General features: G+C 40.5%; 1 protein-coding gene across 2 annotated transcripts in view; it reads left to right on the plus strand.

The window, feature by feature from the left end:
• The window catches only part of LOC134673250 (protein doublesex-like), a 313376-nt gene that overhangs the window by 222181 nt on the left and 67226 nt on the right, over positions 1-23969 (plus strand). Inside the window, exon 6 of one of the 2 annotated variants that reach the window (XR_010099440.1) lies at positions 9290-9408. Coding sequence is in view for 1 of the 2 variants with exons in the window: in XM_063531213.1 (XP_063387283.1) it covers positions 9290-9462 (173 nt within the window). In the remaining variant the exon portion in view is untranslated. Of the gene's footprint in view, positions 1-9289; positions 9484-23969 lie in introns of those variants that run through there. The other variant, XM_063531213.1, reaches the window with a different exon arrangement.

A 23969-nucleotide genomic window follows, 5' to 3' on the forward strand; every position in this document is an offset into this window, starting at 1 on the left:
CCTCCTCCTTTGGGATTTGGAAGTCGGTTAAAAATACTGCGGCTAACTTCGGCAAGAACATAAACGACAATGTGTTGAAACAGAAGTATTCATAAGTGCGCGTTTTCGAGCTCTCATCTCCTCAGTATTTAGCTCTTATCTACTCAGTAAGTGCCCTAACTCAAGTACCCACTCCGCCATAAAGGTTCCGTCACACGGCCCACGGGCGCGTTTTCCGGGCAGCGCGCGGTGCGCCGCGTGAGTGCTTTATAAGTAGTAAAAGCGGCGCGTCCCACTCACGCGCCGCCCGCAAAACGCGCTTGTGTGATGGAGCCTTCATAAATGTACAGAAGTATATTCTAATGGCTCCTCTACACGATGGGCCAACGCCAGCCACTCCAAGGGACGCAGCCATGCGGTAGAATGAGATAGCAATATCACTTGCTCCCTCTAACGCATAAATGTGTCCCTTGGAGTGGCCGGCGTTGGGCGTTGGCCCATCGTGTAGAGGAAGCCTGATGTTATTGAACTGTAGGTACGGTGCCAAAACTGACAGAAAAGCTATGGCGTAGATTTGGAGGCTGATTTTTATTTTGTTCTCGGTTTCATTGGAACAGCGATGGCAGCATGTTTCCATTTTTATCTCCTGTCACTATGCTCGCCACTTTCGCACTTACATGCTGGTTAGAACGTGACAGGCATGGTGACGGGCGACAAAAATGCGACCGTGCTACCGCCGAGTTTTGGTAAATTTTGGTAGAAAGATAGGGTTCCTATTCTGTACAATATAAGTGCATATCGTCGGGTGACAAGCAAAAGTCACTAAGTACTATCAAAAATTAAAGTAACAATCCACTTTATTACACTTGTAACACGGTTTATTGTCCAATAATTTCAATGGTGTTAGTTAGTGACTTTTGCTTGTCACCCGACGAAATTCACCTTACTGCCCGATTCGAATTTTAAAGTTAGTACCGGGCTCGAGCCGTTATGCTATATTGACGTATAAAAATGCCCTTGTGGCCTGTTTGCTGACCAATAAATGTTGAAGTTTGACTGGTAGAGAATGCCTTAAGGCAGTCCGCCATTTGTACCTTCATGTATTGTGCAATAAAGACTAAAATAAAATAATAATAATAAAGTTTGAAGTATGTCCTATCTAAAAAAACTTCCTCTAAGTTACGAACACTTCTGGTAAATTTTTCCGAAAGAACGCAGCTTTAAACTACCAAGAAAATTTTCTCACATAGCCATGTTTTTAAGTCGCTGTGATTCATGACCGAGCAGTTGTAATTAAGAGTTTTAAATTCATTGAGTGTATCTTTTACGAGATTCAGCCTTAAAAACGTAATCGACGCCATTACGTGCGCCAGCGCAGGCGATCTCTTGAGTTCCCACGCTGTCAATCGGGGATTGGCAAGCGCTATTTGTCGCACGTCGCCATTTTTCCGTTAACACTAACAGTAGTACTTAATACCTCATCATCATCATCATCATTTCAGCCATAAGACGTCCACTGCTGAACATAGGCCTCCCCCTTGGACCTCCATACGTGCCGGATGGGGGGTGAATGCCATAATCGCCACGCTTGGCAGGCGGGTTGGCGATCGCAGTCGAGTACACCGAATTTGAGGGACGCTGCTGCCCGTCCACCGGTGGTTTTGGACGTAGCTTAAGGACATACCCGGGTCCACTTACACTTAATACCTACATTTATTAAACTAATGTACTCGTAATTACAGAAACGGGTCTACCGCGATATAATTTCAGTGTTTTTACCTTTAATTCCGACGTTATCGGGTCTCCTTGACCCATATGGTGGAAAGATTTGCTGGATATGGATGAGGTCTTGGTGGCTCAGATGGCAGAGCGCTGGAGTATCGATCAAGAGGCCGCGAATTCAAGTCTCACCCAAGACAGTAATTTTTAGGGTTCCGTACCCAGAGGGTAAAACGGGACCCTATTACTAAGACTTCGCTGTCCGGCCGTCCGTCCGTCCGTCTGTCACCAGGCTGTATCTCACGAACCGTGATAGCTAGACAGTTGAAATTTTCACAGATGATGTATTTCTGTTGCCGCTATAACAACAAATACTAAAAACAGAATAAAATAAAGATTTAAATGGGGCTCCCATACAACAAACGTGATTTTTGACCAAAGTTAAGCAGCGTCTGGAGTGGTCAGTACTTTAATGGGTGACCGTTTTTTTTTTTTGCTTTTTTTTTTGTTTTTTTTTTGCATTATGGTACGGAACCCTTCGTGCGCGAGTCCGACTCGCACTTGCCCGGTTTTTCCACTTTTAAATTCATTGAAATATACATTTTTAAATTATTGAACTTTCACGTCTATGCGTCTGTATTTCTCTACAATTGTGGAAATTTATTATACAAAAGGTTAATGGTACATAAATAATCAAAATCATACAAAAGTAACTTAAATATATCTAAATATTAAAATATTTTAATCTAAATGGCCTCCGCGGGCTGTACCGGGTGCAAAGGTGCCCATTATACTTGCCGCGTTACCAGGCTTAATTGTGGAACAATCTCGAAAAAACAGGATTCACAACAATTAAGCCTGCTTTATTAGTTTGTTTACGAATTCCCTTTTCTTCACATATGTACATATAAGGAAACCAGAGCGGCCGAGATCCATTTTTTGTATGTTAGCCATTTTCATGACCAATTTACGTCTTTAGCTCATAATTTACTGTGCCTGCTTTTTCCCTTTTTCGCGGTTATCACAATGTGTGTGAACGGGACAGCACTATGCATGATTTTGGCTATGTCTCGATCGCTTGCACACAGGGGTAATGTGTAAGCTCGTTACGTTGATATAATCTTCAAATTAGGATGGCACATTAGCTACATATATATTAGAGATGCAACGGATAGTTGTTTCCGTACGGATAGTAGTTGTGTCCGGATACCGGATATTCGGCCTGACCATTGGCCGAATATCCGGTATCCTGCCGCCGAATATTCGGCCAGCGGAACTATACCTACATTTCGGTTTTACAGGTGCACATTCTGCAGGTTTGACCTCATGACTGTATGACTTACTGACACATCGATGAGACACGCTAGATTACTGCATAATAATTTACCAATATTACACTCTATCAACATTACGACATCTATGACGACCGGTCTGGCCTAGTGGGTAGTGACTAGGGTTGCCAACCGTACTATATTATATAGAATTGTACTATATTTTGGCTCTCTGTACTATATACTTTTGGAAAAGTATATAGTACGCTAAAATACTATATTTCCAATTAAACGTATATTACACTTATGGTTAGTATTTTATCTAAAAGTACTATATTTTTTTGAAATGTATTATTTATGTATTTATCTATAAAAGTATGTATATCGTCGCCTAGCATCCATAGTACAAGCTTTGCTTAGTTTGGGGCTAAGTTGATCTGTGTAAGAGGTCCCCCAAATATTTATTTATTTATTTATTTATTTATTAATAACTTAGTCCCGATTGGAATTACCTATACCTACAGTGTTTCTTTCTCTCAATAGGGAATATTAGGCGAAGCTCTGCGTAAGTGGCACCATTAGCACATACAGTAAACAAACCTCATTGACATCATCAATGACACATCATGCGTCACTAGGTCAATCACATGGCCTACCGTGAAACACGACAATCGAAAGTTCGGTTTCTGCCTCTCTATCACTCTTGCTTATTCGGTCGATAGAGAGCCAGATAAAGAAATTTCGAATTTCGCGTTTCGCGATAGGCTACCTCTAAACAAACCGCCTTGGTGCATCAATGTCAGAATTTTATTGTGTGTGAAAACTTGTCAAAAAACAGTTTAAGGCACAGTATGTATAAGTTAGTCTATGAATTTACTAGAGTGCTGCACTCTGGCGGCAGAACATTGCAGTAATATCAGTGGGGAGTAGGGAATGCAATAACCGGCCAAACTTCATAACCGGTTTCGGTTACGGTTATGCCCGAAAAATAACCGAATATCGGTTATAATCGGTTACGGTTATTTTCGTCAAAAAATGATAAAATAACAATGAAGTCATTAAAACATAACGAAAACGAAGGTACAGTATTAGGGAATGTGAGTATAAGTCTTCGTTTTTTAATAAAACACACAAAATACAGTAAAAGTAAAATATGACCTTGGACATGATACAATATTCAATAAAAAAAATTTATAAATAATACTTTATTATTAAAGTACACAAATGACAAAAATTATAGTCACAGGCGTCACAGGCAAAAAGGCAGCATTTTGTAGTCATTAGATGATAAAAACATAGAATTTAAGTCATAAATAAATAACCGTAACCGGTTATTCGAGTTTCCAATATTCGGTTATGAAATTTTGTCAAAATATTCGGTTATAACCGAATATTTCGGTTACGGTTATAACCGATTTGCATTCCCTAGTGGGGAGACACTCCTGACTTCGGTCGAACTCGGCTCCGCTCGGCTCAGCATTGCTCCGAGCAATGATTAGGGTTGGCACCACTTGACTTCCTTGTGCGTGCACGACCACAGATAAGATAATCAGTTGAATTTTGACAACCCTAAATAGCCGAAAGGGATACTGCCATATATTACAAAGGGATAGCATGATTCGACCCTGAATCGCTGTCAAACTTCGGGTTTGTAGGAAGTGTCCTTTCTGTACGGTAGTACTATTATTTCTTCTGTGGTAATATCCCCTATTGAAGTGTTTGGCGTAAATAGTGATGTGCTGTTGACGCAGTCAGTACGTCTTATCAGCTAATATATTGAGCCACTCAGTGCGTTTCTGGCCATACCTGATGGCGTTCCGCCAATGCTCCACGAGTTCACAAACATCTTTACAAGCCTACGTTCCAAAATAGTACATTTCGATGCTAGTGCGGAAGGTATGTCATTACTTCACGAGTACCGAGATATCTTGCCACGAGCCGCAGGCGAGTGGCAAGACTCGGGACGAGTGAAGAATGACATTTCCGCACGTGTATCGAACGACGTTTTTTAATACAGTTGCGAAAAAATAAGAAAAACATTGTTAATCGTACACTAAACAAAAGTGGTAACAGTGACAGCTCGGTTAGACGTCGTCTTTAAGTATATTATATCTATGGGCGTTTGGCAGCTATTCCGTTCCATTCGGAATTTTCAATATTGAATATTAAAAAATAAACGTGTTATAATGATGTAGAGGTAAGTAATTAAATATGAAATAGGTATGTAATATTTTTCGTATTCTTACATTAACGGTAGGTTTTTATGCTGATTACGACGTTTAAAGGAAACTAATATTAACACTCATCAATAAGTAGTCGTGAATTGGAACAAGTATAAATTTAAAAAAATTGGAAAAGTAAAAAGCACTAGTTCGAGATAACCAACTTTCCGCACGCTAAACAGCTACGTAAAGTAGCACTTTTTGAGCAACTGTATTAAAAATATATTTATCTACTCGTCGACTATAATTCTTGAATTAAGATTTCATATACCAAACTTCAATTGGGTATTTTTAATGTGTGGGCTCCCAACTCAACTATAATATTCATTACGATACAGTTTAGTCAACTATAATGAAATTGACCAATCACAGCTCTCCGCGATCGAGAGGACGAAACAAAACCATAGCTCAAATTAATTATTTATTTTAGGTTGTATAGTAGAAACAATTGGTTCATAAGTCAGAAACGAGCATGTGACACCCTTAAAATAGCAACATCCATAGACTACGAAAACCACTTAGTGTTGCTTGTTAGTCTCCATAGGCTACGGTGGCCAAAACCGAGAAAAAAACTGTCTAAAAATTGAATTTAGCGCGGAGCAAGTACCAGGGCCTCATGAGTTACGAGAAGGTGTCGTTGACCAACGCGCCGGGCGCGGCGGCGGGGGCGCGTACCAGTATTAAGGTATCGCGGCTGCTCGCGTATCTTAGCTGTGAATACTTTTGGTTTGATTTGTTTGTATGATTCTACTAGTTTAAAGTATTATTATTTTTGGCTCGTAGATAAAGTATTGTATACAATAGTGATATAATCAAGCTTTTCAATCTCGTACCTAACTTAGGCAACTCAGCAAGCTTCGTTGCCTAAACACGGTACTCGACTGAAAAGCTCTCTATTATATCACGATTGTATAAAATACTATTACATTCCTCTAAGACATAACTAATGTGTAAATACATTTTTGGTTTTTAACCGACTTCCAAATCCCAAAGGAGGAGGTTATCAATTCGGTTGTATGTTTTTTTTTTTATTTTTTTTTTTTTTTTTATGTTTGTTACTCCATATCTCCGTCATTACTGGACCGATTTTGAAAATTCTTTTTTTGATTGAATGTATATGCATACAGATTGGTCCCGTTTTTTTCAAAACCCAGTTCTGATAATGGGATCCATGAGGAATCGAGGGAACTCCTCAAATCTTAAAGGCATACATATAGTGATTTTTGGGTTTTTATCAACAAATCAAGCATATACATCCAAAAAAGTGCCATTTGATGAAGTGGAACTGCTGATGATGATCAGAACGGAACTCTTCAACGACGCATAGTTCATGGTTGGCGATTTGTCCTCTTCGTTATGTTTGTTAAGCAAGTTAAGTTTCTAAGCCACATTTTTGTCAAGCTCGAGTTCTGATGATGGGATCCATGAGGAATCGAGAGAACTCCTCAAATCTTAAAGGCATGCGTATAGAGATTTTTGTATTTACATTAGAAAAATCTAGCATTTTCATTATAAACTGTCGCATTTGATGAAGTGGAACTGCTGATGATGATCAGAACAGAACTCTTCAACGACGCATAGTTCAGGTTTGGCGATTTTTCCTCTTTGTTATGTTTGTTAAGCAAGTTAAGTTTTTAAAGCACATTTTTGTCAAGCTCCAGTTCTGATGATGGGATCCATAAGGAGTCGAGGGAACTCCTCAAATATTAAAGGCATGCGTATAGAGATTTTTGTATTTACATCAGAAAATCAAGCATTTCCATTAAAAACTGTCGCATTTGATGAAGTGGAACTGCCGATGATGATCAGAACAGAACTCTTCAACGACGCATAGTTCACGTTTGGCGATTTTTCCTCTTCGTTATGTTTGTTAAGCAAGTTTAGTTTTTAAGGCACATTTTTGTCAAGCTCCAGTTCTCATGATGGGATCCATAAGGAATTGAGAGAACTCCTCAAATATTAAAGGCAAGCGTATAGAGATTTTTGTATTATCATCATAAAATCAAGCATTTACATTAAAAACTGTCGCATTTGATGAAGTGAAACTGCTGATGATGACCAGAACAGAACTCTTCAACGACGCATAGAGTACACGTTTGGTGATTACGAATTTCGATTTTGACTTGGACTGGGACCCGGACTCGGACCGAGAACCGGACTCATACCCGGATCCGGTTCGGACCCGGACCCGGACTCGGACCCGGATTCGGACCTGGACTCGGACCCGAACTCGGACTCGGTTTCGGACCCGGACCTTGACCCGGAAAACCACTATGATACCCTTAACTAAATAAACCACTATGATTACCTACCATAAAATGTAGGTATAAAGTATGATGATACCAATCTTACTAGCCCCTCCCGCTTAAACCCCCGCCGTTTAGTGGGTTAGGTTAGGTTTGAACTGCGATCCTCACAGAACCGAACAAGGGTTAGGTTAGGCTAGAACTACGACCCTTACAGAAGCGAAATGCTAGTAGAAAAGTGGGTGGTTTTACCTCCTTTTCTACATAGTGTACCATCTACAATAATCTTTCACCGGCCCCCACAGAAGTCGGTTTTTTTTTCTTAAAAATTATGTAGTAGTCTTAACGCCTACAGCTCCGGGGGTGTTACATGCGCGTCGGCCCTTGGAAAACCCACCACACAAACTGTACACTCTTGAAAACCCCTTCGAGAAAACCTCGGCAGGAGAGCAGCCATACTGCCCGATTCGAACTTTAATATACGTCAATTAATAGATCTAGAAACGAGTTTATAGATCTTTTCCTCAAAATTGTTAATTCCGCATAGCAAATTTTATATTCGCATTTTTTCCCACGCGAATTTCTACCCATACCTTTTTTGTCATTCACTTGTTTCTCTATTCTCAAATTATCGCACATTTTTATTTCTTACTATAAATGAGTACCTACTTCAATTCCTGGTATTAGCACGTATTAGTTGTCAAGCGGACCCCAGGCTCAAAACAAGTCAATGAATAATCAAAGTCTTAGTGTCAAAAGTCACGTTTTTGTTGTATTCGTCTGGTTAGTCAGTAAGTTAGGTTAGATTTAATAACTTAATTAAGAATTTGCTTTAGGTTTATTTTTTTGGTTGGGGACTGAAAATCAGCGGTCTCGCTTAGTGTCATCCATTTTACTGCACAATTTTTGTGTTGGTTAATAAATATCTTATTTATTTATTTATATATAATCCATATAGTTTCTAGATTTATTAATTGTAACTTAAAGTTCGAAGGATCGGGCCGACAGTTGTTGCGTTGTGGGACAACCGTACATCATATCATAATCACATCACAATGGCAGCTGAATGACACATTAATGCATTTGTGATTAATATTTTATCACTGATCTGCAATGCGACTGCAAATTGGTACTAATTGTGTTACTATAATTAATGAGATTTAGCTATTATTGTGGCAATCTGCGAATATTATGTTATGCTTAAATCAATTATTAATTTTGTTTAAAGTTACATGTAGATGTAGTGACCTGAACTTAGATGGTGATATGCTAATATAACTTAGTTATTAAGTCAAAATTGTTTCTAACACCTATGGATCTTTGATCTGCAATATTTCTTTTTATATGTAAGTTCAGGTCATTTAAAATTTACATTTACCACGAAGTTTATAAAGATATTGTGTGCATGACATCAAGTTAAAAAAAAACGCTCCAAGTGAAATCGTTGTACGCTGACGCTTGTAGCGTCGAGCGTAAAAACCGATTACTATCGCAAACGATATCCCACTTCTACTAATTGGCAGCGGAATTTTAATTCGCTTGACGCTACTACTCCGCCACATATGACACTCGTAACAGTCATACTAAATTCAAACTGGAGGCCATTAAAAGCTCACACTGTGGCATCAAAATGATGTAATTATGTTATCATACTTACGGGCAGTCTTTCTCGCGCCAACAGATGTAAGGTCAAGCACGTGCGAAATACAAAAAAAAAATTACGTAATTTAGATATCAAAATGTACGTTCGAATTGGCCTCCTGGTTTTCCCAAGTCAGTCAGTTGAAATGCTCGGTAGACAAGGTAGTTTTTTGTTCAGATTGTATTTATACCTGTGTCTTGTTAATTGCAGCCTCCTGGGTGGTGCACCAGTGGCGGCTATACGAGCGCTCGCTGTGCTCGCTGCTGGAGCTACAAGCGCGCAAGGAGTCGTTTTGCTGCTCGCCGCGCTACGTGTTGTCGCGCGAGTACGCGCCGCACCTGCCCGTGCCGCTTATGCGCTCGCCGCCGCCAGCGCACTTGTAGCCCCACACCGCGCCGCGACAGGTATGTACACATATTAAGCCGGTTTCCCATGGCCCGTTAGTTCACAGATCTGACCACGCCTTTACAGGCCGACAGATCGTGTCCGACGAGGCCTGTGGTCGCCTGTCGTCACGCGTTCGGTCCGACGGGAGTCAGTAACTTCAAAGGCGCGGCACGACGGTGCCTGTCGCGGCCTGTAGGGGCGCGTCTGCGTCGGTTCATTTCGACTGGGACAGGGCGTACGCGTACAGTACACGCTCACATGTTGGACTATCGGTAACGACAGGCGGGTACAGGCCGACTCGCACCGTCGGGATGGCTCGGCGCGAGGCGTAATCAACCGCACAGGCATCCGCAGGCGTGGCGCCCTGTAATAACACGGGCCGGCCGTGGGAACCCACCTTTAGCTAAGTAGGTATAGTATAAGATCGCGGCGAGCGACAAATCATGTACGTTCATACTTCTGATCGAGCGTAATGTATGAATGGCCGTTATGGTAACATTCCATTTTTAACCGCAGCTGCACTACCGGTACTGAACGCGTCGCTGTCATTGTCAATTTCCATAGTAAAATGAACAGTAATGCAGCTGTCGTTGGAAATGGACTGTCACCTTTATTTGCCGCTCGCCGCTCCTCCGGTCGCGTGCGTCCAGTCCGCGGCCTAAAGCCGTGGTTAGCAGTTTTTTTTTAGTTTTAATGTTGTGTCGATAGATGGCAGTAAATTTACTGTATGACTACAAAATTTACTATGACAATTACCCTCTTTACTATCTATTGTCTTTGGTACTATAAGTGTGTATTATTGTAGCAACATACATCGTCAATCAAATAGACTTATCGGTTAAGGCCCTTTCCCTACTTATACATGCAGTATGTAATATTTCCCAACCGGGGCGTGGCGCGTCCGAGTCAATTAGCCAAGTCAGGAAGGACCTGTTAACCGTCGGTAATTAGGTAATAATATATGGTTGACTGCGTAACGCTACGTCTTACGTAGGCAAACAACGCGCGAACGCGGCGCCTGACATTCGCGTGCAAATCGCGCCGCACCGCGTTCGCAACGAGATCGCTTACGTAGGACACTTCTATGGGCATCAAAGGATTGATTTCGCCGCGCCGCGCCGCGCCGCGTTCGCGCGTTGTTCGCCTACGTAAGACGTAGCGTAACATTAAGTAATAGTATTACAACGGATACGTTCCGCCCCGGTCCGAATGGAATCCCATCCCCCGGTGTATGGGTAGTTCCGTCTTTACCATAAGGCCACCATCCTCAGGGGCCCCGAGATCAGACAGTAAAAGTATATTTGATTACCCATAACAAATAGAAGGTCATTGTAGTAGAAAAATGTTAGTTCAATTTTGCTTTTTTTACTTTCCAAAAGGGCCCCAAATTATTATGTGCCCAAGTAGGGTTGCCAGATGGTCGGGATTTGGCGGGATTCTCCCGATTTTTTGCATTTGTTCCCGATTCCCGCCAAAGTGTAAACTGTCCCGAAAAACAGCTCCACGTTATAAAACAGTAATTTCAAGTTCCGAACTGTCGTCGAGCGAGCGAGCTGACGTAGTGCCAATAATGTAGAATATTGTTGTTTTTAATACAATTAATTTAATTTGAATGTATTTTTTTTTCCGACTTAAGTCCCAAAATCCCGACAAATTTATATTGTTTCCCAATAATAGCGCCTTTCGATCTGGCAACCCTATGCCCAAGGGCCCCAGCATAGTTTAAGACGGCCCCGTATCGAGGGTATAGGTAATAAGAAAACTCTCTTATGGGAGAACAGTTGCAAAAGTTTTTTTAAGATTGATATATTATTAGAGTTGGCCGACCGTAATCCGACCATATTATTCTTTAAGGGTACTGATTACCAGTCCGCCGGACGATATCGGCAAAGACATATGTAACTTCGTATAAGATGAATAAAGTCTAAGGAAAAAACGTGCCTCGAAAATCAAGAAAAAGTCATTCTCGGATAGACGCCGCACACACCTTTAGCCTATCCTCGGCTAGATGGCGTGACGGCACCGTTTCATATTTAACAATTTTAACACATAGATGTCAGTGAATGAACATGGATCAAAATTATATAAAAATAATAAAATCATATATCCTTATACATACATTTTTTTGATATTTTTATACATTTTCATTTTGAGTTTTGGTCGTGTGTCGATAGATGGCGGTAAATGTACTGTGACTACAAAATTTACAATGACAGGACCCCTCTATACTATCTATTCTTTTTGATATCGGCCTGTCAGCCCTGTAAACCCAATTTGACAGCTCCGAACAACTGATTAAATTGTATTATTTTACCTTTTATCCGACGTTTCAGCCAGGTTGCACTAGCTGTGGTCACGGAAGACCACACCACATATGACCAATGAAATTTAATCGCGTTAGACCCGTTAATGACATTCCTAAGTATTAATATTAACCAAACACTGTAATGATGCAGTTCAATGATAATAAGGGTTAGTATAAATACCTACTTACCTTAAATTCGCCACTTTTGCCAATAGGTAATGTAAGAACAAGAAAGGGATAATGCTCACGAAAATGGTAACATTTAGAGATATCATTATGATGATAAAACGTACGTTCGAATCAGCCGCCCTGTTTTGTGTTGAATAAGGGTTAAAATGCCGATAACTATAACACTGTTCGTCACATAATGCGCCAATAACTTTGTACTGTAATGTCCAGAAGCAGAAGTCTTTAATTTAACGTCTTTTTAACGAGGGTGTCAGACTGCCACAGCAGCTGATGGGTTATAAAGCCACTATACGACCACTACGAAACATATTTGAAACGACGCAATTACCTTTAAATTGTGTTTCTTACTATTTCGTTGGTTTTAAGAAAACATTATATTTGTATGTTAAAGTGTCCATTTTTATTTATTTATGAGTTTAACAATGACTTCAGGCCACAAACTTTCAGGAAGCGCTGTTAGCCTAGCGGTAAGCGAGGACTTTCAATCCGGAGATCGCGGGTTCAAATTCAAACCTCTGCTCGTACCGATGAGGTTTTTAAGTACTTTCGATTCGATATATCATTTGATATTTAATTATTTACGAGTCACTTTTCGGTGAAGGAAAACATCGTGAAGAAACCAGAGTAACCTCAATAAGGCTTAGTTTTCCCCCTGCCTTGGAAGGTCAGATGATCGCTTTCGTAAACATTAGAACCTACGCCAATTCTTGGGATTAGTTGCCAAGCGGACCGCAAGCCCCTGCCGTGGCGAAAAGCCGGGACAAACGCGAGGAAGATTATAATTTTCGCGCAGCAGGAAACGTTGGTAGTTCCGTCACCTATGTACAACCTACAACAGGTGCAACAAAGAATGCTTACCGTAAAATGGGGTGAGTAGGGTCAAAACTGAAATTCGAACCTCGATAACATTTTATTTTTAACCGCCTTCCAAATCTCAAAGAAGGAGGTTATCAATTCGGTTGTATGTTTTTTTTTTTTTTTTTATTTTTTTTTTTTTGTTTGTTACTCCATATCTCCGTCATTACTAGATCGATTTTGAAAGTTCTTTTTTTGATTGAATGTATATGCATACAGATTGGTCCCGTTTTTGTCAAAACCCAGTTCTGATGATGGGATCCATGAGGAATCGAGGGAACTCCTCAAATCTTAAAGGCATACATATAGTGATTTTTGGGTTTTTATCAACAAATCAAGCATATACAATACACCCAAAAAAGTGACATTTGATGAAGTGGAACTGCTGATGATGATCAGAACGGAACTCTTTAACGACGGAACTCTTCTTTAAGTTCACGGTTGGCGATTTGTCCTCTTCGTTATGTTTGTTAAGCAAGTTAAGTTTTTAAGCCACATTTTTGTCAAGCTCGAGTTCTGATGATGGGATCCATGAGGAATCAAGGGAACTCCTCAAATCTTAAAGGCATGCGTATAGAGATTTTTGTATTTACATCAGAAAATCAAGCATTTTCATTAAAAACTGTTGCATTTGATGAAGTGGAACTGCTGATGATGATCAGAACAGAACTCTTCAACGACGCATAGTTCACGGTTGGCGATTTGTCCTCGTCGTTATGTTTGTTAAGCAAGTTAAGTTTTTAAGCCACATTTTTGTCAAGCTCGAGTTCTGATGATGGGATCCATGAGGAATCAAGGGAACTCCTCAAATCTTAAAGGCATGCGTATAGAGATTTTTGTATTTTCATCATAAAATCAAGCATTTACATTAAAAACTGTCGCATTTGATGAAGTGGAACTGCTGATGATGACCAGAACAGAACTCTTCAATGACGCATGGTACACGTTTGGTGATTACGAATTTCGATTTTGACTTGGACTGGGACCCGGACTCGGACTCATACCCGGATCCGGTTCGGACCCGGATCCGGTTTGGACCGGACCTGGACTCGGACCCGGATTCGGACTCGGACTCGGAACCGGACTCGGACCCGGACTCGGACCCGGTCTCGGACCCGGACACGGACCCGGACTCGGACCCGGACTCGGACCCGGACTCGGACCCGGACCCGGACTCGGACCCGGACTCGGACCCGGACCTTGATCCAGAAAACCACTATGATACCTTAACTAAATAAACAACTATGATTACCTACCATAAAATTAATGTAGGTATAAAGTACGATGATGCCAATCTTACTAACCCCTCCCGCTTAAACCCCCGTACACCGCACGGCATGCGCCATTAAGTGGGTTAGGTTAGGTTTGAACTGCGATCCTCACAGAACCGAACAAGGATTAGGTTAGGTTAGAACTGCGAGCCTTACAGAAACGAAATGCTACTTGAAAAGTGGGTTTGATTAGGTTCGAACTGCGATCCGCACAGAACCGAACTGCTATCTGAGGAGTGGGTTAGGTTAGGCTAGAACTACGACCCTCAAGGCTCCTCTTCACGATGGGCCAACGCCGGCCACTCCAAGGGACGCATTTATGCGTTAGAGGGAGCAAGTGATATTGCTATCTCATTCTACCGCATGGCTGCGTCCCTTGGAGTGGCCGGCGTTGGCCCATCCTGTAGAGGAGCCATTATACAGAAACGAAATGCTAGTAGAAAAGTGGGTGGTTTTACCTCCTTTTCTACATAGTGTACCATCTACAGTAATCTTTCATCGGCCCCCATGGAAGTCGGTTTTTTTTTCTTAAAAATTATTACATATGAGAACTGAATGGTGTATATAATAAGTGTTCCGGACGTTTGTATTTTAGTTTTTATTTTATTTTGGATAGTTCCATTTCATAACTTTGACGATAAAGAGGAAAACCCACCCCACCCCGTAGTGCCTTGTATTTGGGGTGAGAGGGGTTTTCATATAAAGGTGATTTTGGAAGATTGTTGGATCGATTTTTTATTATTATGCGTATAACTATAGCTAAATTTTAATTTCATTATTTTTGTAGCAGTAGCCTTAAAATCCCTTCTCACCCCGCTCTCAAACCTTCTCTTCCCATTCATAACCCACCTCTCCCCGCGTAACCTACTCACCCCGTTTTACGGTACTTATTTTATTCATACTGACTTGTAACACTCCGGTGCAATGTAACACGACACTTACAACACGAGCATTACAGCAGTCAGTGCAGCGAGCCGAGCCGCTCGGCGCTCGCGCCGCGCGCTCCGCTCGGCTGTCGATGTCGATTTTTTCGCGAATCCCTTTGATTATTACATTACAAGTCAGTAGGTTCATGAGCGCGCTTGACAGGGCCTCAGGTATTTTGGAAATGGAGCCCATATGAGAATATACATGTACGTACAATTCATTTGCGAATCATTGCTGCTTTGCGCTAAATTATGCGTTGTACAGTCGGCATCGGATATATCGGAGCGGGCAAGGTGCTCACAAATATCGGAAAACGCAGTCTAACAACTTGACGATAGAGGCGTGTTCAGGGCTAGGTATTTCAACCGCGAAAATCGAAGTTCGTCAATTGCGGGCATTTTTCTCTGATGTAACTAATTACGTCTTAGTGAGAGTGAAAGAGAAAGATCCCCGCAATTTGCGAATTTCGGTTTTCGCGGTAGGCCCCCAGATATTAGTGAGCACCTTGGCCGCTCCGATATATCTGTCGGCGTATGTACTGCGTAACTTGTCCTTTTATGGCTCCTCTACACGATGGGCCAACGCCGGCCACTCCAAGGAACGCAGCCATGCGGCAGAATGAGATAGCAATGTCACTTGCTCCCTCTAACGCATAAATGCGTCCTTTGGAGTGGCCGGCGTTGGCCCATCGTGTATAGGAGCCATTATAATATACATCACTGATTTGATAGACAATCAAAATAAGACGAGCAAAACCTTAACGGCCATTAATGAAATAACTATCCGTTGTCGGTTAAATTTATTACCCACCTTCCTCATTACTAACACATCAGTTATCTTCTATAGTCCTGGAGCCCTATTCAGATAAAGTAACGACGCTAAGCACAAAGAATTTCGTACATTGACCCTTTTCTCTGTAGCACGCCTGCCGCCGCTCTGTATCTCTGTACAGTCTACAGTACAATCTCGCTAATCCGGCACAAGAGAGCCGGATTACTGGAAAATTCGGTTTACTGGTACTTAGAGCAAATCTGCATAATATTGATGTGTTTTAGTATTTCGTTGAAATACATTTTACAAATCCGTGGTCTCTGCCTACCCCTCCGGGAAATAGGCGTGATTATTGTAACGGTGCGTGTAACGAAGCGTTACACTATCGACCTTCATACTATTTCTGGCACCATACAAATTCTAAATTCCTTTTTGAAATTCAAATCCTATTCCAAATTCCATTCAATGATTTTTATTTTCAGTTCGATCACATACTTTGATCGATAAACATCATTTTATCTAACGGACTGTACTTCCCAAGTTTCTAAACACGACCGTTTAAGTGTGATTTTTATTAGTAAACGTAATAATTCATAAGTGCGTGCAGTTCAGTATAGTGCTCGTTTTGTGGCCCTGCACACCTTCCAGATATATATCTACATCATCACCAAGGCACATATTGTAAGTTATTTGATTTCTAACCTTCTGAATTACGTACATACCTATCTGTTAACACGTAACCTGTATTGTTACAGGTGCCTTTTTATATAATTAATAAATACCCATCATCGCCCTGGTTCCCGACTTTGATTACCTTCCATCATCCTGGTGAGGCTCCCATCTGCCCCCTCACACTGGCGCCATCAACGTGATCAAACCCACCCGCCCTACGACGCAGAGCAGCCCTTCTCTTCGTGCCTCCTCCGCTACGCTCGTGCTCCTACTCCACGCCGACGCCTGCTACTTTTTGAAGACATATTTTTTTTTTATCAATTTTATATATCTTGTAATAGTTAGCATAAGATTTTTTTCAAAATTCTAAAAGGTTATAGTCGACCCAACTCAAATTTTCGCAATATCTCTCGGCCTAACATCATTTTATTTAATTTTCTATTTTACAACCAACCTTTTATCTAATCCTCAACCGTTTAACCAAAATTCCCCCCTTAAATAACCAATTACATATACATCTATCATCATTCATCATCTTATACCAATTTATCTATATCTATTTTCTAATCCCTATTATGCCAACGTCCTACGCTTTTTGTCGCGCCACGTAACAAAACTCTTAACATAGTGATTACACAAAACATCTATCACATACAATTACACAATCCAAGATTTCCACTGAAATCTCACAAATTGGTTTCAATCCTAAGTGTTTTTAAAACTCCTTGGAGTCACTGAAGTGCGAACCAATCCTGACTTACGGCAGTACTGTTGGAGATAATCCGATAGCTTATCCTTCACCCGATTAAATAAATATACACAACTAAGCCTAATATCACAATAAACTTCTCCTTTCGATTCAATAAAAAATAAAATTTAATAACTACATATTTTATTTATATTGATAACATCAATTATTCTCTTCGTAATAGGTATCCACTTTAATAAACAATGAATCCAGCACTATTAAATAAACCTGAACTCATCTATGAGCTCAAACTCAGGAACATTCAGTTCCCAGCCACCGCGCAGGCTGATGATTTAAGACAGCTCCTCACTCCAAATTTATTCGCGGACCCGTGTTCGAATCTCTCCAGCCCATATGATCTTGAACAGGATATCACCGAAATTAGCAGATGCCTCACAATAGTTTCTTCTCAGCTACAGCTTGCGACCACCAACCAAGCGAAGCACGATAGAATAGCGGTTTTCTTATTTCATTTATATAACAGAATAGAACGTCTCTCTATTACCACTGAATTATCTCCAGAAATTATTGACAACTATTCGAAAATATGCGAATTATTGTCAAAATGTCAAACAAAATTTAACATGTCACAACCGTCAACAACAACGTCAACTTACGCGTCAGCAACCTCTTTGATAGATGATTCCACAAATTTAGACCTACTTGCTCGAAAATTAACCAACCTCTCTGAAGCAAAACCAAGCGATTTTAAAAAATTCAACTATAAAGGCGATAGTTGCCCTTATGATTTTATTCGAAACATCGAAGAGTTTGCAATTGCGCGTAACATTGACGACAAACGCTTACACAAATATATATACGATTTTTTATCAGGCACTCCTTTAGATTGGTATAGGTCAAAGAAAACAACCCTTACAGATTGGAAATCATTTAAAACCCACTTCTTAAAAGATTTCGAATTGCATGACCATGACCACAACTTACTACAAAATATACATTCCCGTAAACAAAAACAACATGAACGAATAATAATGTATTTTTCAGCCATGGAAGCCCTCTTTTCCAAATTACATGAACCCCTTTCTGAAAAACAAAAAATAGATATCCTCCGTAGAAACATGAGCCCTTATTACAGTTCCAGATTAGTTCCTACAGATGTTACGTCTATAGACACATTATTCCAATCGTGCAAATGGTACGAAAGCTGTAATACTACCTCTACTTATAGCTCTAGCAACTATACCAACATTCAACAAGATTCTAACCATACCCCCCCTTCCCAACCGTACATACCACCATTCCCATTTAATAAACCGGTCCATACTGTAACAGCACCACCTTCTACGTTACGTTACTCCTGTCCGCGTTGCAGAACAAACGATCATTCTTTAGATATTTGTACAAGTAAAAATATAGTATGCTTCCGCTGTGGCAAACAAAATGTCACTTTTGCAAAATGTACAGTTTGCCATAAATTTCCAAAAAACGCATAAAGGAGAAAAGTAACTTAAATAAAACTACTGCTACAGAATGGAACCAATGGTTAGATACCATTAAATTATTTATGTCATCATACAATACTACATCAGCACTTTTCACTCAAGATCCATACGATGAACGACCTTATGTCAACATCCAGACAAATAATTTAACTTTATGTGGCCTCTTAGACAGTGGCAGTGCTTTAACTATTTTCGGAAATAATTCCCATAAAATTCTCTTATCCCACAATTTTACCATAAATTACGACCATAAAGTCGTAGGCTCTGTAGCCGACGGCTACCCTATATACTCTATTGGTACAATTCAACTACCAATTTCGTACAAAAATATTGTGGCTATTATTACCGCTCATGTTATCCCTACTGTAAAGCAACCCTTGATTCTAGGCACAAATTTTTGGAGAAAATTCAATATAGCTCCCCACATATTACCTGACATAACGTCATATTCTGATAAACATATAGATACCCTAGTTATTTCCACCTGCGACCAACACATCACTAATTATGACAACCTTTCTGAAACTCAACAGTTAATTTCAGATACTATTATTGAAAAATTTAAAAATATTTCAACAGAAACCAGATGTATGTATGTATATATGTACATTTTACTATAAAATTAATAAATAAATAATCTACTTACTCTAATCTGAAACTTAGCCATTTAAGGCAGATTTAAGGGCGAAAATGTTAGCGCACATTGTATACTAGGACATAGAATATTAGTGACGAATTAAGTACTGGGTACCTATACCAGACCATCGAAGTGTCAGATTACTTATCGAGATTTCCCTGTAAGGGGTCATCCATTAATTACGTCACACGAATTTCTAGCTTTTTTGACGCCTCCCCCCCTCCTTGTCACACTTGGTCACATTTGGCAAACCCCTCCCCCCTAGTGTGACGTCACATTTTTTCTACGAAATCGCCAAATCGAATTAAGTAAGTACCTAAGTATCATTAATATTTTATCAAAATATTTTTGACGATATAGATATTAGTAATTTTATAACCCAAAACTGCTTAGGAAAGAAAATTAAACGAATAAAGACGATTATCGTTTTAAAAACTTGTTATTGAAATGTACAGCGAATAAAATAATTTAAATAAATTTTCGGTTACTGATGAAGTTAAAGTGACGTCACAAAGTTTGTGTCTCCCCCCTCCCCCATGTCACAATATGTCACATTTTCTTGACCCCCTCCCTCCCCCTAAACGTGTGATGTAATTAATGGATGACCCCTAACTATACTTATTGCCTATGGAAGAGACTGGTCAGCAACATTAGGACATGATGTCACGATCCTCAGCATTGAGGGAACGACTGATGATGATGATGATGATGATACTTATTGCTCTCGCCCATAATGCCGGTCAATGACACTGCGTGCGGGACAGCAATATAAATTACGCGACAGAGATAAGAATAGGCGGGTCAATGTACGTAATTATCCGTGCTTATCGTCCTCACTTTAGGAATATATCTTGGGCAGTTGCGTAAGTCTGTGACAACCCTACTGTGTTCTTGTGCGGTGTCGGCATTACGCAAACATCAAAGGCGTCGCCCACGATAATGTGTAATGTGTCACTATGAACAGCTGACATAGACTAGGAATCCTCTAGACCGAGTTTGGAGCAATCATTTCATGCAACCGATGATGCCAAAAATGCGGGGGTGCGCGGGACGAGGTGAGCGAAATCCCGTGCCGTGATTGGTCCGTTCAAAGACACGGACGTCACACAAAGACACTTTCGACTCGAACATGGAGTAAAATTACCTTATGTGTGACAGAGGGGGTGGCGCGACTATGCACAGATGTTTTGTCTGTGACAGCTGACGAATCATTTCCAATAACCGTTTCATAACAAGATTATACAATTCGAATCATCCTCCTGCACTACAGGGCGCTGGTGCCAATATTCAGAGCTATTAAAAGCTTTTATTTAACTTGTTATGTTTGTATGTATGTTAATTTCATTAATTTGTTAGTATGGGTCAAATGTCGGATGCTAAATTTGACCCACTTCCCAATTTCCGATTGAGCTGAAATGCATACGTATGTTTATCGGAAGACAATGCAATATTAATATTTTTCTGGACATATTTTTGATCATATGTCACAGAAATAAGTTTTTGGCAATCATTTCGTTTTTGATACAAGCTTTTATCGCTGACTGTACTTTTCTTTCCACGCACAACTAATACTCATCAAGAAAATTCTAACAACCCCAAACACAAATAGGTTGTGTTGTTTTATCACAGAGTTCCTACGGCTCCCTCCTGTCTTCATCATCAGATCAGCTCGATGGTACCGAAAAATTTTAACAGCGCGATGTAGCCGATAGAACAGCGACATCTTTTGTGGAATTAGGTAACTATAAAAACTAAACATTACTACATACAACAGTGGATTTGGGCTCGCGAGGTCTACAACTCACACAGCCATTAGGTTAAAGGCTCCTCTTCAGGTTGGGCCAACGCCAACGAGGGACGCATTTATGCGTTAGAGGGAGCAAGTGATATTGCTATCTCATTCTACCGCATGGCTGCGTCCCTCGATGGCGTTGGCCCAACGTGAAGAGGAGCCTTAAAATAAACAAAACTAGTTTTAAAGTAAATCAACCAAAACATTGCAGTTCCCGTGAGCTCGCTTCCAGGTCATAATGCAGGCAATAAAAACAGCGCAATACATAGCTGTCTCGCACTTCCACGCCCATAAAGACGGGCGAGAAAGGGACCGAGCGCTTTAACGACGGCCACAAAACGTTTATTAACTACCCACTCGTAAATTACGTAGTCTCACTGCAGTTTTTAAGTTTTTTAACGATGCATCGATTTTGCTTACTTAGCAGAGGCGGAGCGGCTGTAGAACTCGGGTTCCTCAGGGTTGCCCATTATAAAACAATAATATCTCGTGCCTAGGGCTCATTTAGGGCCCCCCCACATCTGGCGTCTTTCGAGCGTCGGCGTCTACAATTCTATGGCCGACGTCGACGCAACGTCGACGCAGCGACGTCATTTTCCATAGCGCTGGACCGACGCCGACAGACGCCGACGCTCGAAAGACGCCAGATGTGGGGGGGCCCTTAGACGATGCGAGTACTCGCATGCGAGTCTCATTCATTGCGGGTTTTGATCGGTCGGTTGAATTGGACGTAATCAACACTCCGCAATGTAACTAAAATCGCATGCGAGTTCGCGCGCTAAATCAGCTCAAGTCTGAGACTGCGTTTTCAGTTTTCACTAGAGAAGTATAAGCAGAGATGTGTTTGTTAATAACCAATAGAATCACTTCATTTACCTATATCCTCGCTCAGCGCAGCACTAGTCGGCAGTTTTCTATTGGTTCTTAACAAACATATCCCTCGCTACGCGTCCTCGCACATATCTTGTGGAAACGCAGCCTTGCGGCTGATTTATGGTAACATTCCATTTCTAACCACAGCTGCACTACCGGTACTGAACGCGTCGCTGTCACTGTGAATTTCCATAGTAAAATGAACAGTAGTGCAGCTGTCGTTGGAAATGGACTGTCACCTTTAAAGTGACATTCCATTTCCAACTGCAGCTGCAATACTGTTCATTTTACTATGGAAACGCGTCGCTGTCATTGTCAATTTCCATAGTAAAATGACCAGTATTGCAGCTGCAGTTGGAAATGGAATGTCACTCTTAGACGGCGCGCGAACTAGCATGCGATTTTAGTTCCATTGCGGACTGTTGGTTACGTCCAATTCAACCGACCGATCAAAAACCGCAGTGTAATGAAACTCGCATGCGAGTTCTCGCATCGTCTAAATAAGCCCTTATTCTACAACCTGACCTTATTGGGACTTCTCCGGTTGACTCACAATGTTTTTTACCGAAAAACTACTGTTCAAGGTCGACTTGCACCATCTCACTAACCCGGGGTTAAGCGGTTAAACCGTTAACCTAGTGTCAAATTGTACTGGTAACCATGGTAACTCTAGATTTAACTGGTTAACCCCGGGTTAGTGGAAAGGTGCAAGTGGGCCTAAGATTATTACCCCAAACTTCCTTAAGATAAGAAGGTGAACTCTCTAATTAAATATTAAGGTAATTATCTTACTATCATGATTTAATAAGAGGTTACCTCGATGACGATAAATTACATGTAATTGTAATGATCCGCCATTGTCAGAATTTTATGACAGTTCAACATGCAATCCGAGACACGCACAATACGTGCTATGATGGATGGACGAGTGTTTAAAACTTTCCCACATTTTAACACAAAATAATGCAATAAAATCCGCTTAAGGGCATAAACCCATTAAATTAGAAAGAAACAAAAGATATGGTCATATGGGGCGTCGTGTGAAACTTAATTAGGGCGGAACAGAATAGGTCTATTTTGCGGCATATATTTGGTTCTTTTCTATTGAAAATTCTGTCAAAATTTTTTTGACACCTTTAAAGGGAGTCCCCGTGATTGAAGTATTTATATCAAAAATTGTAGTATTTATATTGAAATTTTACACGTTTGTATTTGTAATATTACACGAACCATTTCGACCTACTTTTGACCCCTTTACAACTTGAAATACAACATTTCATAAACGTAGCTCAAACATCAGTTATTGATAGTAATTTCTTTACAAAAAGTAATGATATCCCAACAAAAACATAAATGTGAAGTGAGAGCCAAGTTCAATATTATGAATATGTGTCGTCGTTGACTCGCCGACAAATGAATTGAGATCTATACAAAGTTCCTTTTTGGGCTGTCAATCCGGTCAATCGTTTTTGCAACCGCGGTAACGATGTACCTTTACGACATTATAAACAAAATTCACACCATTAAAAATGCACATAAAAATGCGGGACTGGATCCCCATACGGAGATGGCCGTTGAGCGACCTACCGCAAGCGAAGACACATTTCAAAAATGGAACGCGGTACGAGACGGTCGTAAAACGAACCTCTGAGTGATGGGGCGGTTGGAGAGATATATTATCGATTTTTCGTTCAAGGTTGAGGCCGCGACGAGGAAGATTAACTGATTAAATATGGAGTTTTTTGCTTGTGTGTCAAGGCAACTTTGTGTACAATTTAAGTGAATTTATGTTATGATACTCCTGCCAAATGTGAGTCGTGCTCGCGATGTGAGCTCTCCCTACTATCTTGTACCTGAACGTTGGTCAGTTTTTAATGTTGATTACTTGATTGTTAAAATATTATAATTTTTTAAGTTTATATAACAACGCCAAGTTTACTGACACGACAACACCAATTATTAAAATTATTAATGTGCGGTTAGATAAAGCAATTGTTTTA

This window comes from Cydia fagiglandana, chromosome 18 (assembly GCF_963556715.1).
Source record: "Cydia fagiglandana chromosome 18, ilCydFagi1.1, whole genome shotgun sequence".
Classification (NCBI taxonomy): domain Eukaryota; kingdom Metazoa; phylum Arthropoda; class Insecta; order Lepidoptera; family Tortricidae; genus Cydia; species Cydia fagiglandana.